This window comes from Vidua macroura, chromosome 15 (genome assembly GCF_024509145.1).
Source record: "Vidua macroura isolate BioBank_ID:100142 chromosome 15, ASM2450914v1, whole genome shotgun sequence".
NCBI classification, from domain to species: Eukaryota; Metazoa; Chordata; class Aves; order Passeriformes; family Viduidae; genus Vidua; species Vidua macroura.
The window spans coordinates 16,417,240-16,429,291 of NC_071585.1; the positions used below are offsets into that span (position 1 = coordinate 16,417,240).

General features: G+C 45.6%; 1 protein-coding gene and 1 long non-coding RNA gene across 5 annotated transcripts; one reads left to right on the forward strand and one right to left on the reverse strand.

Moving 5' to 3' along the window:
- The first annotated feature begins 96 nt into the window (after nucleotides 1-96).
- On the forward strand, nucleotides 97-3,597 carry LOC128815105 (uncharacterized). Of its 3 annotated transcripts, XR_008439548.1 has the most exons (4): nucleotides 97-765; nucleotides 869-1,815; nucleotides 3,127-3,425; nucleotides 3,520-3,590. It is a non-coding gene; the product is annotated as an uncharacterized LOC128815105 (long non-coding RNA). The 3 variants fall into 3 exon arrangements; XR_008439547.1 differs by having other exon boundaries at nucleotides 97-1,815; nucleotides 3,127-3,210; nucleotides 3,520-3,597; XR_008439546.1 differs by having other exon boundaries at nucleotides 97-1,815.
- Nucleotides 3,090-9,318, reverse strand: C15H5orf47 (chromosome 15 C5orf47 homolog). 2 transcript variants are annotated; one of them, XM_053991503.1, is made up of 5 exons: nucleotides 8,675-9,318; nucleotides 7,208-7,296; nucleotides 5,678-5,780; nucleotides 3,553-3,599; nucleotides 3,090-3,178 (listed from the first exon to the last, which is right to left on the reverse strand). In XM_053991503.1, exons 1-5 carry the CDS (start codon nucleotides 8,985-8,987, stop codon nucleotides 3,152-3,154), a joined length of 579 nt encoding a protein of 192 aa, XP_053847478.1. In that variant the 5' UTR covers nucleotides 8,988-9,318; the 3' UTR covers nucleotides 3,090-3,151. The 2 variants fall into 2 exon arrangements, with proteins under 2 accessions (XP_053847478.1, XP_053847479.1); XM_053991504.1 differs by lacking the exon at nucleotides 8,675-9,318 and adding an exon at nucleotides 7,888-8,497.
- Between the last annotated feature and the right edge of the window lie 2,734 nt (nucleotides 9,319-12,052).

The following is a 12,052-nucleotide window of genomic DNA, read 5'->3' on the forward strand; positions in this document are numbered from 1 at the left end:
CAGCTGATCAGTGACATCGTCCCTAGCAGCAGCAGCAGCACACAGTAGCTGGGGGAGCTCCTGAAGCTCCCTGGCTCCTGTGCAGAGGGTGCTGAGGACACTCTGGGAAGGCTGCCCAGAGCCACAGCTCCACGGCAGGGAGTGCAGCAGCTCCAGCAGTCCAGCCTCAGCCAAGCTCTCAGTGCTTCCAGACATGGGAATCACTGTGGAGTTCAGGCTCCCAGCACTTCCCTGCTTTCAGCTTTACAGCCTTTGGAAGTGGTAGCCCAAAGCCACCAGCTGGAGTTTCGAGCCCCCAGACCCTGGACAGAGAACTCCAAGGCAGAGTTGCCTGGGTTGAGCTGCTCCAGGAACCAGGCAAGAACTCCTCAAATGGAATAATTTCAATCAAAACATGTCAGGATGTGCTATTTCCAGCTGAACTTTGACCAATTAATCTCCAGTTAGCATGGAACAGTGATGCAAACCCCAAAGGCTTTACTCTCCACTGCTTACCTTCATCCAAAGTCTTTTGTATTTATGACACACAGGGAGAAGAGCTTATCCAGACCAGCTTTTGGATGATGAGATAAGTGTCTGACACCATTATTTACAGATAACAGAAATTCAGCAGCAATGCCTTTGGCTACTCTGTGTGTCCCGGCTGTTCCCCCACCTCTGTACCACAAGGAGCCTCCTCAGATCTCCTGGCAACTGTTCACAGAGTTGAGATGAAGAAATGTCAAACTTTGGGAATAAGCTGGAGTTTGTGTTCTGTGTAGAAAGGTAAATTATGCACTGAGAGCAAGGCAAAGCAAAGACAAAGTGTGACCTCTGTATTTGCACATCTGCTTCAGTTCACACTCCAAGGGAGATTTGTTATTAAAAGCTTCAGGTAACTGATCTGCATTTTGAAGAATGTGAATGAAAAGCAGTGCTGCTCAGGAGCCACAGCAGGACAGTGTGACACTTGCTCTTGGTTCTGCAGTGAAGATTAAAGTCTTCGGAGAAGAATCTGTTCTTTTCCGAATCTCTACTCTGTGATCCAGTGCCCTGAAGGTCCCTTATTTACTTCTCACCCCTTTTAACAAAGAGGATTTCAATGAAGTTTTTCATGTTTATCCAACCCTTTTTCTCCTTGTTGAGCACATTACTTACTGGGAGATATTTTAATGCAACACTGCAATTACATTTCTTTTGCATTTTACACTTAAATGATCACATGAATTAAAAAGGAATGCACAGAGGTCTAAGTGGATGGGGATGGTGACCTGGTTTGCAGAGCTTAAGCTGGGTTCTTCTCCAGGCTCTTTTTTCAGCAGTTTAACTGCTCTGATGACCTTTGTTCCCAACTGTACCTTTGAAATCCGGTCACTACAGCAGAAAGCCAGACTTCATCACCCAAAAAGTCAAAAACTGAACCTGAGTGAGTAGTTTTTCCCTACTGCAACAGCTGTTCTGGCCCAAAATGATTTGAAAAATGTAAGAGCCTTTCAAAGTACTGCCAGATGAAAGTTCTTGATTAGTAGATCCCAACCAATTCATTATTTCATCATCACCACACAGACCTTTTAGACTGAAGGAGGTACATAGGGATGATTTAAGGCCATACTTATCTTTTATAATTTCTTTTAAAACAGCCCCACAGACAGAGGTCTGTATTTATCCAAAGAATCTTAATGTGTTGGCTAAACTTCAGGCAGAGATTTAGGTTAATGCATCTCATCTATCCTGTTAAAGTAGCAATTATGCATATGGAAGAAAAGTGTTTCCAGGGCCCCTGAAGTCCATGCCAGTAAAGTACCAACTGCAGCTGCAATTTACAAGAAAAGAAAGGTTAGAGCAACAATTCTACAATTTATAAATCAAGATTATAAACTAAATATTCCCAATGCAAACATTTCATTGATGGAACTGTGGGGACAGGGAGATCATCTCATTTAGTAAAAAAAAAAAACCTCAACCCCCTCTCAGTAAAGTCCCACGTGTGACTCTAAGCATGTGTTTTGAAAATACCAAAGAACTATGACATTTTTATTCTGCCAGAAAAATGATCACATCTTGATTGGATACTTTGCCTTCACGTTTCCTTTTCCAAGCTGAAATGTCAACTATTTTAAGTAAAATCTGAATATTACCCAACCACAAACCAGAAGAGAACCTTGATGCTGCAGCTGTCCCTGAAAAGGTGCATTCCAGTTCCACACTTGCAGTTTTACCATGAAGAAAACAGAGATGAAACCTTTCCAAGTGCTTTGCTGCCTAATGACACAATCACCAGCATGTTATTAAAGCTCAGCACTCTGACACTGCAGTCATTATATCTGCAAACACCAAGACATTATGGCAGGAGAAAACAATCCTTTTATTGAAAGCAAGGAGGTCTCATTGTGACAGGTGAATGTTTTACTCCCGAGATGAACCCCATATACATAACTGTTTTTATGCAGTTTTCATGTTCCATTTACACATTTTGCTGGCTTAAAAGGCTTTAACAGTCAATCAAGGGTTCAAGTACTAAGCTGCATAACAGAAGAAAATTATATTGTGTTATTGAAGTCAGTAGATAAACAACATCTCCTGATTGTGATGGTACCATTATGTGCCTCAGGATGAATAGAGAGAGAAAACATTCACCTGGTTTCATATTCCAAATATTTGCTGAGATTCATGTATAAATAGATGAAAGAACAGAGAGGGTTATTGTGTAATATTTTAATATCATAAAGTCAAATTTATGCAAACCAGGAAAAAAGGAAAGTGGGGTTTATGTCTTGTGTGGAGTTCTGCCTTACTGAATTTGTGTTTATTATTCTGACAAGCTACAAAAATAAAAGATATAAATACAGAGACAACAGTAAATGTGTATCTCTTCTTTTGCAAGAAAACTGTCACAATATTATGCTCATTAAAAAGCTTTCTAAAACTAATAGCTCAGTGAAACACTAGACTTAATGGCTTGAGATAAATATCTTGCAACAGAGCTGTTTAAGCCACTGTAAAAACAAACCTCTTAAAAGCAGAAGCACAAACACCAAGCAAACAACAGAGAACCTGTGTTCCCTGAAGTCACTTTGCAGTCTTGCACTGACTCCAGGAAGAACTAGATCAAAATAACAGCTTTCATTTTGTTTGTATTTCCTTTAGGGCTGAATCTTCTTTTATTTCCTTGCTACACCCAGCCAAAGATGGACTCATCCTACAGAAAAAAAAAGTGATGAAAGTGAATTGGTACATTCCCATTAATATTAAAAAAAAAAAGTCTCTATATCAAGTGGGACAAATGAAGACTGTTCAGATTCTTCAGATTGTACTTTAGACCACCAGGGAAGGATTTAGCTCAAGAAGAAGGCAAAAAACCTCCTTGGCAAAGCTCAGAGCCCTCCCTGTGAGGATGGAGCTGCTCTGACCCCAAATCTGAAATCTTGAAAATATTTGAGCTCAATGTCAGTAATACTTTACAATATAACTGGCACTTACTATAATAGCATTAAACAAGATCAGTGCATGTTTTTAATACTAATAATTTGCTTATTTTAGGGTTTTTTAGCCTCTAATGGACTGTCTACATACCATGTCCAAGTATGCCCCATTCTGTGACCTCTGGATCCTGTCAGAGCCTGCAAGAGAACATCAGGTGGAGGAAAATCATCATCTGCAGTCACATGGAATCTAATCTTAATTGCAACATTCCAAGGAGTAAATAGGTAGCATTAAAATTCAAGTAGACTTTTGTTCTCTCAAAAAAACCTATTTATAGAGGCAATAAAATGCAGCATTAATTTTCTAGATTCATTAATCTAGGAAAAGAAAAAAGACAAAAATGAACCCAGTTTATTCAGACTTGTTGATCCCTATCTAAATAGCTTCTAGAATTATTCCATTTGCTTCTTGATTAATGAAAAATTCAGATCAATAGGAGACTTATCTCCTAGATTTGATGTTGTGCAAAATCTGCTAATTAGAAAGAAGGTATTAGAATTTATGGTTTTCACTGCAATAGGACTTAACAGGAGATTCTCAGTTAAAGCTCATGAGAAAAGGGCTAAAATTACAACTAAGGATAGAGTAAGAGGGGAGGAGGAGGGATTGGTTGGTTGGTGAGGTTTTTCAAGTCACTGGAAATTAAATATAAAGAAAATGCTCTTTCTCTGAAAGAAATGAGTGGCTGAAAAGAGGACAGGCCCTGTCCATAAATCCAAGATTAAACAGCACATGGTGATCCATAACAAACAGAAAAACAGCCATTAGGGTAAGATGGCAAGTCCACCCAGGAAATCATATATAAGCAGAATTTGGGTTTTTTTTCTTACAGTAACTTGAAATCTAATAATCTATTAAAGATTTCTCCTCCTTTTTCCTCAATAATTGTTCTCCTTTTTCTTGAAATCAAACAGACAAATCCAGGAAGATTTTTTTTTTTTTTAATTCACTGTCCTACACATCCATGGATGTGTGTGTCTTACACATATATGTCCAACATATACATTCATAGCTTTGCACAAACACTTCTGCAATGATCTCAGCTGTGGGAGAAAGCACGTGGAACACTTTCCATGGGAGGAGAGATTTATTAGATTGGAACTTCTTAGCACAGAAACATGACAGAGGCCAATGGAACCTTGAATATGAATAGCACACGATGAATAATTAATATCATGTCATAATTCCAGAAGTAATCAGGAATTGGGTTTAAAGCCAACAGAAGAAGTGTTTTTGCACACAATGCAGAATATTTGCAGAAGTTGTTGAAGCATATTTCAGTGGAATTTCTTCTCCTATTCAATAACATCCACTGGGGTAGAGATTTCTGTTCTGAACCAGAACTTCTTTTGTTCTCATGAAGAAGATTTTTGAGGGTGTATTTTCTTGCCATGTGTGTGGAAATCTAATCCAACATTTTACCAAATAAGACACTGCCTGGAATGGTCCTACATTTTGGGATACACCCCAACATGCACTCATGTGGAAAACTTCCATTGGCACCAGTCCAAGGGAAGAAAAAGTGCTGTGGCTGAAAGTGGCATTTTAAACTTGCCTGGTAGCTCTTCATGGATTAGTATATTCTTTTTCCTAATAATTCATCCAACTGTGAGGCCAGAAATTCCAATTCCATTTGTAAGCATATACTGTATTATCTTAAATTGTGCAGCAGCTACAATGCCTCTAATTGAAATTGGCTGAATGCAGAGCGCCAGTTTTAATTCCCAAGTCATTTTCCAATAATGAAAGAGCTGCATTCAGGGCACAGAGTGAGAACATGTTCAATGGTTTTGTTAAATTGTGTTACAGCAACCATTGGGGAGCATCTAATTTATTATTTTCCTACGTGAAAAAATAAATTATTATTCATACAACTCCTGCCTTGGGCCCATCTGTGAATAAGTTTAATTATGTATTTCACATGTTCAGAAAAACTTGTTCAGATGTTTGATGTGCATGTCTTTAATGTCAGGCTACAGCAAACACTTCCACCATTCTTCCTCCAAATTAATACATACAAGACCCTCCATGAAACAAAAGGAGTTTTCCAAAAAAGCTGGAAGTGCCTAAAGCATGGAATGAATTCTGTTTGTGAGTTGTAAAACCTACTACTCAAAAAAAACCCAACTGAATGGACCTTAAAACTTGGGATCTTCACTTGTATTAGTAATTTGTTTCCTCTAGTAAAACAAAACATTAGCAATTCATTTCCTACCTTCTCCATCAAACTGCCTGCAGATCAACAGTCGACTTCTGAGCCTTTCATTTTCCTCAAGCATTTTTGAAATCACTTTCCAGACCTTGTGCCAGACTTTGGACTGAAAGACAAAATGTGAAGCATATAAAAAGTTTGCATTAAAACTTCTATAGGGCAGCACTTTGAATTCCCCACAATGACTATGAAGTCCAGTTAGGTTTTTCTGTTGAGGACTGGGAAAGAAGGGAAAAGGGGACATGGGACATATGGAAGAATCACTTCTATTTAAAAGTCAGAAACATAAATTCCTCCATGATTTTTCACATGAAATCTCCACCTCCTTTCTTGCCTAGAACTCTTGTGTTTATCCAGGACTTGAGAAGTGCCCTTCTAGATAAGCAAAGCTCATGAAAACATGTGTAGAGCCATTAAGCTCTCTTCAAAGTCATCCAAAATGGGGAGGAAAAAAAAGATTGTCTAATTTTCCAGGAGCAAAAAGACCATGTAGTCCCTCAGCAGCAGCATAACTGAGGCCCCAAACTCAGATTCCAGAATAGCAATGCTCTTGCCTATCTCATATCAAATCCATATTAATTTGTTTTATAGAATTTGAAAACCTTTATTTTAGAGGCATAAAGCTCTGTCTGTAGTTGGCAGGTTTCAAACTTGTGCATTGAAAATATTAAATTGGAACTGTGGAAAAAGCATTCAGGCAGAGGTGGCCTAACAAATAGAAATGGCTGTTGACACGTTGATGTTTGGACTTTTGTTGGACCTCATCTGAGAAACTTGCTTAAATCTAAAGATAATTCCTTTCTTGAGGACATTTATTGCTAAAACATTCTAAATATTCCTCATTGGTTTTGAAGACTATTCAATGCACCAGGAGAGCCATATTCCAGGATGTTATTAGCTGTTCCTCTGCAGTTGGTAGCATTTTGCTGTTTTTAAATCAAGTATCTATGACATGGCTCTGTTCTAGTCCAGCTGATTACTTGTACTTCACACATTACAGAATCTCATAATGAGTTACTGCTTAACAAATGTTCCTCTTAAAATTTCAACCATTTGTCGAACTACTGAACAGGAACAGAAACACATTTGTGAAAGAGAAAGTAATTCTGCATTGCTCCAAGGATGGTGTTAATAGCTCAGGTTCCTGCCTTCACCGATTTGTAACCCGTGGGATTTCTTTGTTTAAAACATGAGAGGAAGAGGAGCTGCAGAGCTTTTTCCTGCTGGGTTTCACCCCAAGGTGTGCTGCACCCTGGCCCCAATCCAGCAAAGCATTTCAGTACAGGCTTTTTAAGTCAACAGCATACTCTCATTTTTCAAGGTAAGCACACACTTAAGTGCTTTATTGAATAAGAGCCAGAATTTTAAAGCCTCCAGAGAGGGAAGATAATACCATTTTTTCTTTTCTGTAAGTAAGGTTTTCAGTAACAGGCTACCAATTCCATCATTTAATCTCCCTCATGCTCTCACACACAGAGAACAAGCAGCTTTCTCAAATGCCAAGGCAGCTAATTGAGCTGCCACACTTTATACCTTTTTCTTCTTTCGTTTAATGGCTTTATCAACATTTCTTGAAGGGATGGGAAAGTCAAAGATGTCAGCCTTAGCCTCTCGAGGGTCACCTAGAAAGAGTTTAGAAAGCAGTTGTTGAGTATTTAGAATATGTTCCTAAGGAAGATGTTGATCACTGGCATAGGTTGTCCAGAAAAGCTGTGGCCGCCCCATCCCTGGAAGTGTCCAAGACAGGCTGGGTGGAGCTCTGAACAGCCTGCTCTAGTGGAAGGTGTCCCTAGGAAGGCAGTGGAACTGGATAATCTTTAAGGTCCCTCCCAACCCAAACCACTCTGTGGTTCCAGAGGGATCCTTACTTCTGGTCACCTTACAGGGTATCAGTCCTTACATCCTGCAGCTTGTTCCCTTCTTCTTTATTCCATGATAACCATTGGGCAAGTGAGTGTCTCTCAAATGCCACAGATTTCAAAACTACACAGCACCCACACATTAGACAACAGGCTTCTGGGAGCTTTTAATTCCTTCTCTTTCCCAGAACTGGACACAGCAATCGAGGCGTGACCTCGCCAGTGCCCAGAACAGGGGAAGAATCACCACCCCTCCCCACCCCGCCCCGGGTTTTGCTGGTACAATTAAGACAACACTTGAGCCACCTCCAGCCCTCTGAGAACCCAAGGGGGCTGTGCCGGGGTCTCACGTACCGCTGCTGGTGCGGCTGCCGGCTCTCCCCTCGCCGCCGCTCCCCGCCCGCCTCCCGCTGCCGCCCGGCCCGGGACTGTGCCCGGCCCGCGGCTCCTGGGCGGCCCTCGGGGCCCCGGCCCGGCCCGGGGGGCTCTGCCGCCAGCCCCGGCCCAGGCGGATCACGGTGCCGCAGCGGTGCGAGCCGAAGCTGTTCACGTACACGAGCGGCACGGGCGGGCAGGCGCGGCGGCCGCGCTCCATCTGCGGCGGGGCCGCGGGCATGAGGGGAACCGGGGCTCGGGGCTGTGAGGGTAGCCGGGGATGGAGGCTTAGTGAGGAGAAACGAGGGTCGGTGAGGGGAACGAGGGCTGAGGGGAACCAGGGACTGTGGCTAAGTGAGGGGAACCGGGGGCTGAGAGGAGCCGCAGCTGAGGGGCCGGCGAGGGCAGCGGGGGACAGAGGGACGGTGAGGGGAGCCGGGGCTGAGGGGCGGTGAGGGGAATCAGGGGTCAGTGAGGGGAGCCGGGGACTGAGAGGAGCCGGGCTGGGGGTCTGTGAGGGGAACCGGGGATAGCTCAGCGAAAGGAGCCCAGGGCTGTGAGACCAGCCAGGACTGAGTGGACAGCGAGGGGTTGGTTGGTGAGAGGAGCCGGGGATTGAGGGGAGCCGGGGGTCGGTGAGTGGAGCCAGGGACTGAGGGGCTGGATGTCCCCCTGTCCCTGGGCCAGTGCTAGAGTTTAGCACACACTGCTGCTGCCTGGAGCCACGTATTGATACATTTCATGCAAGTTATTGATCTATTTGTACCAGTGGTAAGGGGACTCCGGGCAGAAGGTTGTTTGATGTCTTGTGTGTCTCTACAGCAGGGGAACCCTGGCATCCCTTTGGTGCAGGTGCTGCTGCAGTGCCTGCACTGATACAAGGATTTCCTCTCCAAGCAGTGCACCCGCTCCAGCCACGTGCTGAACAATAATGAAACATCAAATACCTTTTTGTCCTTCCAGCAGCAACAGATGCGTGACACTGACAGGACGCCTGGCGGGACAGGCCAGCTCACGCAGGTGCTCGGTGTCCCACTGCAGCCATGGGTTTTGCTGGATATGACAGTGACAACTGGCATTCTCAAACCACTGAAGAGCTCAAGTCATAGAATCATGGAATGGTTTGGGTTGGAAAAGACCTTAAACACCATCCAGTTCCATTCCCTGCCATGTGCAGGGACACCTCCCATTATCCCAGGTTGTTCCAAGCCCCATCCAGCCTGGCCTTGAACACTTCCAGGGATCCAGGGGCAGCCACAGCTTCTCTGGGCACCCTGTGCCAGGGCCTGCCCACCCTCACAGAGAAGAATTTACGTCAAGTCCCACTGATGTTGTCTTTGTCACTAAAATACTGCTCCAGATTACTTCCCAGAGTTCAGTTTGCACAGGGTTGCAAATTAGAAATAATAAATTCTAGCAAAAATACCTATTTTTCCTAATTATTTCAGCAGCACTGGCAGCATGAATGGTGTTGCCCTCGGGAATGGATCCAAAGAGACAACGAAGCAAACCGTGATCATTCCCCAGGCTTTGAAGAGGCTGAGTCCCTGTGGGTGTTCAGAGAAGGGAATGGAGCTGGGGAAGGGTCTGGAGCAGCTGAGGGAGCTGGGAAGGGGCTCAGCCTGGAGAAAAGGAGGCTCAGGGGGGCCCTTGTGGCTCTGCACAGCTCCTGACAGGAGGGGACAGCCGGGGGGGTCGGGCTCTGCTCCAGGGAACAGGGACAGGAGGAGAGGGAACGGCCTCAGGCTGGGCCAGGGCAGGCTCAGGGTGGACAGCAGCAGGAATTTCCCCATGGAAAGGGTGCTCAGGCCCTGGAACTGCCCAGGGAGGTTTGGATCCCCATCCCTGGAGTGTCCCAGGAAGGGCTGGAGGCGGCACTCGGTGCTCTGGGCTGGGGACACGGTGGGGATGTGGCACAGGCTGGACTCGGTGACCCCGGAGCTCCTTCCCCGCTCAGCGGTTCCCGCGCCCGGGCCCGGCCGGCGCAGTGCGGGCGGGCCCCGCCAGGTGGCGGCCGCTCCCGCGGAACCGGCGCGGCCCCGGTGCCGCCGCCGCGGCCGGGAGCGAGCGCGGCCCGCCAAGCATCCCTGGATTGCCGCTCGTGTACACACTGCCCGCAAAAGGCATCTCGCCTATGCAGCCGCAAACGAGGAAAAACAACTCGCAGAGGCACATCCTGGCAGAGTAATTTGTTGTTTCCCAGTTATAAAAGGGCATCTCCTGCAGGGTCCAAAGGGTGTGGACTGAAAGGTTGTAGGTGTGACGCAGCCACCGAGTCAGGAGCCTTGAGATCAACTGTGATTTCAAATATCAACTGTGACCTCCTGTATTTGGGAAAGGTTCTTTCCCCAGAGGGTGCTGGCACTGCCCAGGCTCCCCAGGGAATGGGCACAGCCCCGAGGCTGCCAGAGCTCCAGCAGGGTTTGGACAGCGCTCCAGGGTTTTGGGAGCGTCTGTGCAGGGACAGGAGATCCCTGGGATGATCCCTGTGGGTCCCTTCCAGCCATGATATTCTGTGATTCTACAATTCTCAATTCCACTCCTCCACTAACCCAGACTCCCTCCTCTGTCTAAACCTGCACTAACCGACTGTACCAGTGAGGCAGCAGCCAGTGAGTTCAGTTTGGGATATTAAACGCAAAAGCTTCATTAAAAATTGGTCCTGGCCGACAAGCGTCCCCAGGTGCATCCATCCCAAAGCCCTGGTAAAGAAATCCCTTCTTTAGCTGCAATGCTGCCCACACCACAACCCCCCAGTGAATGCTCACACACAACCCTAAAGAGCCCCGTGTTCATTCCATGACTGTCTCCGCATTGTGCAGGAACACTCGCTGCTGTATCTGCCAGGGCAGGAGCTGCCTGTGCCAGCTGGCAGCTGCTTCCTTCCTCCAGCCTCCTCGGGGCACCACGGCTGCCAAGGCAGCGGTTTCTCAGCACCTGTACTCACAGAAATGCTTCCACCCTGCTAATGCAAACACACAGACCTCGTGGGGCACATTTTGTCCACTTTTCCCAACAGCACGTTGCCAGCGCTTTGATCTCAAATGCAAATTCAGCTCAGATCCTTTTTAGGATCTGCTGCTACTCAGAAAAACCAGTGCCACCTAAAATCTCTCTGCAGATCTGTCAAGTTCAGCTATTTTAGCTGCACACTGCGCTTCACCCACCTTTCCACATGTGTGAACTGACTACCAGCTGGCCACTATCTCTGTATTAATCACCCTGAGCAAACATCTCAGCTTCTCACCACAGCTGCAACTGTCTGGTTAAAAATAGCCCAGATTCCAGCTTTCAGCCTGCACCTCATTGTGTGTTTGCTGTGTGCTCCAACGACAGCTCCTCCATCTCACAGTTCCTGAATTCCATTGTTTCAGTTTTGCTTTGGCCAAGGATGTGTCATCATCCCTGAGCCCCAACAGTCCTTTTAAAATGAGGCAGATTTTGGTGCCTACAGCTGTTGCCAAGGAGAAGGAAGGAAGGAAGGAGTCATTGGGACATTGCTGCACGCATGGTCAGTGATTCCCTGAAAAAAACCAGCCTTCTGCTGCTGGGGGAGATTTGGGGTTCTCTGAGCATTCTTTGCAGTGGAAAGTACTCACACGATTCCACAGAATTCATAGAATCACAGAATGGGTTGGGTGAGACCTTTAAAGATCATCTCATTCTGGCTCTGCCATGGGCAGGGACACCTTGCACTGTCCCAGGCTGCTCCAAGCCCCTTCCAGCCTGGCCTTGGGCACTTCCAGAGATCCAGGGGCAGCCACAGCTTCCCTGGGCACCCTGTGCAAGGGCCTCCTCACCCTCAGAGGGAGAAATTTCTTCCATACATCTCACCTAAACTTACCCTAAAATTCAACATAACTCAGACAAGCCCATTGTTTATTAACTGTAACATTATCTTGATCAACTGCAAAGGTGATACATCTGAAGTAGGACTCTGAACAAGGAAAAGTGTGCTCATTCTGACAACAGCTACACTCAAACCTTGTTAATGATACCCTCAGCAGTAGCACAAACAATTATTCTATCACCTTCATTTTCACAGAATATTTACTAAGTTACTGGAGTGAGAGATTTCATTAGTATGTGGTTACTGCACAAAAGACACTGGGGACCATTTATTAGTGTAACCAGGAATCATTAT

What these genes read in the sequence shown, in the direction of transcription:
- C15H5orf47 (XM_053991503.1), bottom strand. Translation starts at nt 8,987, where the DNA reads ATGCCAGTTGTCACTGTCATATCCAGCAAAACCCATGGCTGCAGTGGG. An exon ending in CCGGAGTCCCCTTACCACTG is followed by an intron (nt 7,297 to 8,674) that starts GTACAAATAGAT and finishes AACTCTTTCTAG; the next exon opens with GTGACCCTCGAGAGGCTAAG. An exon ending in TTAAACGAAAGAAGAAAAAG is followed by an intron (nt 5,781 to 7,207) that starts GTATAAAGTGTG and finishes TTTGTCTTTCAG; the next exon opens with TCCAAAGTCTGGCACAAGGT.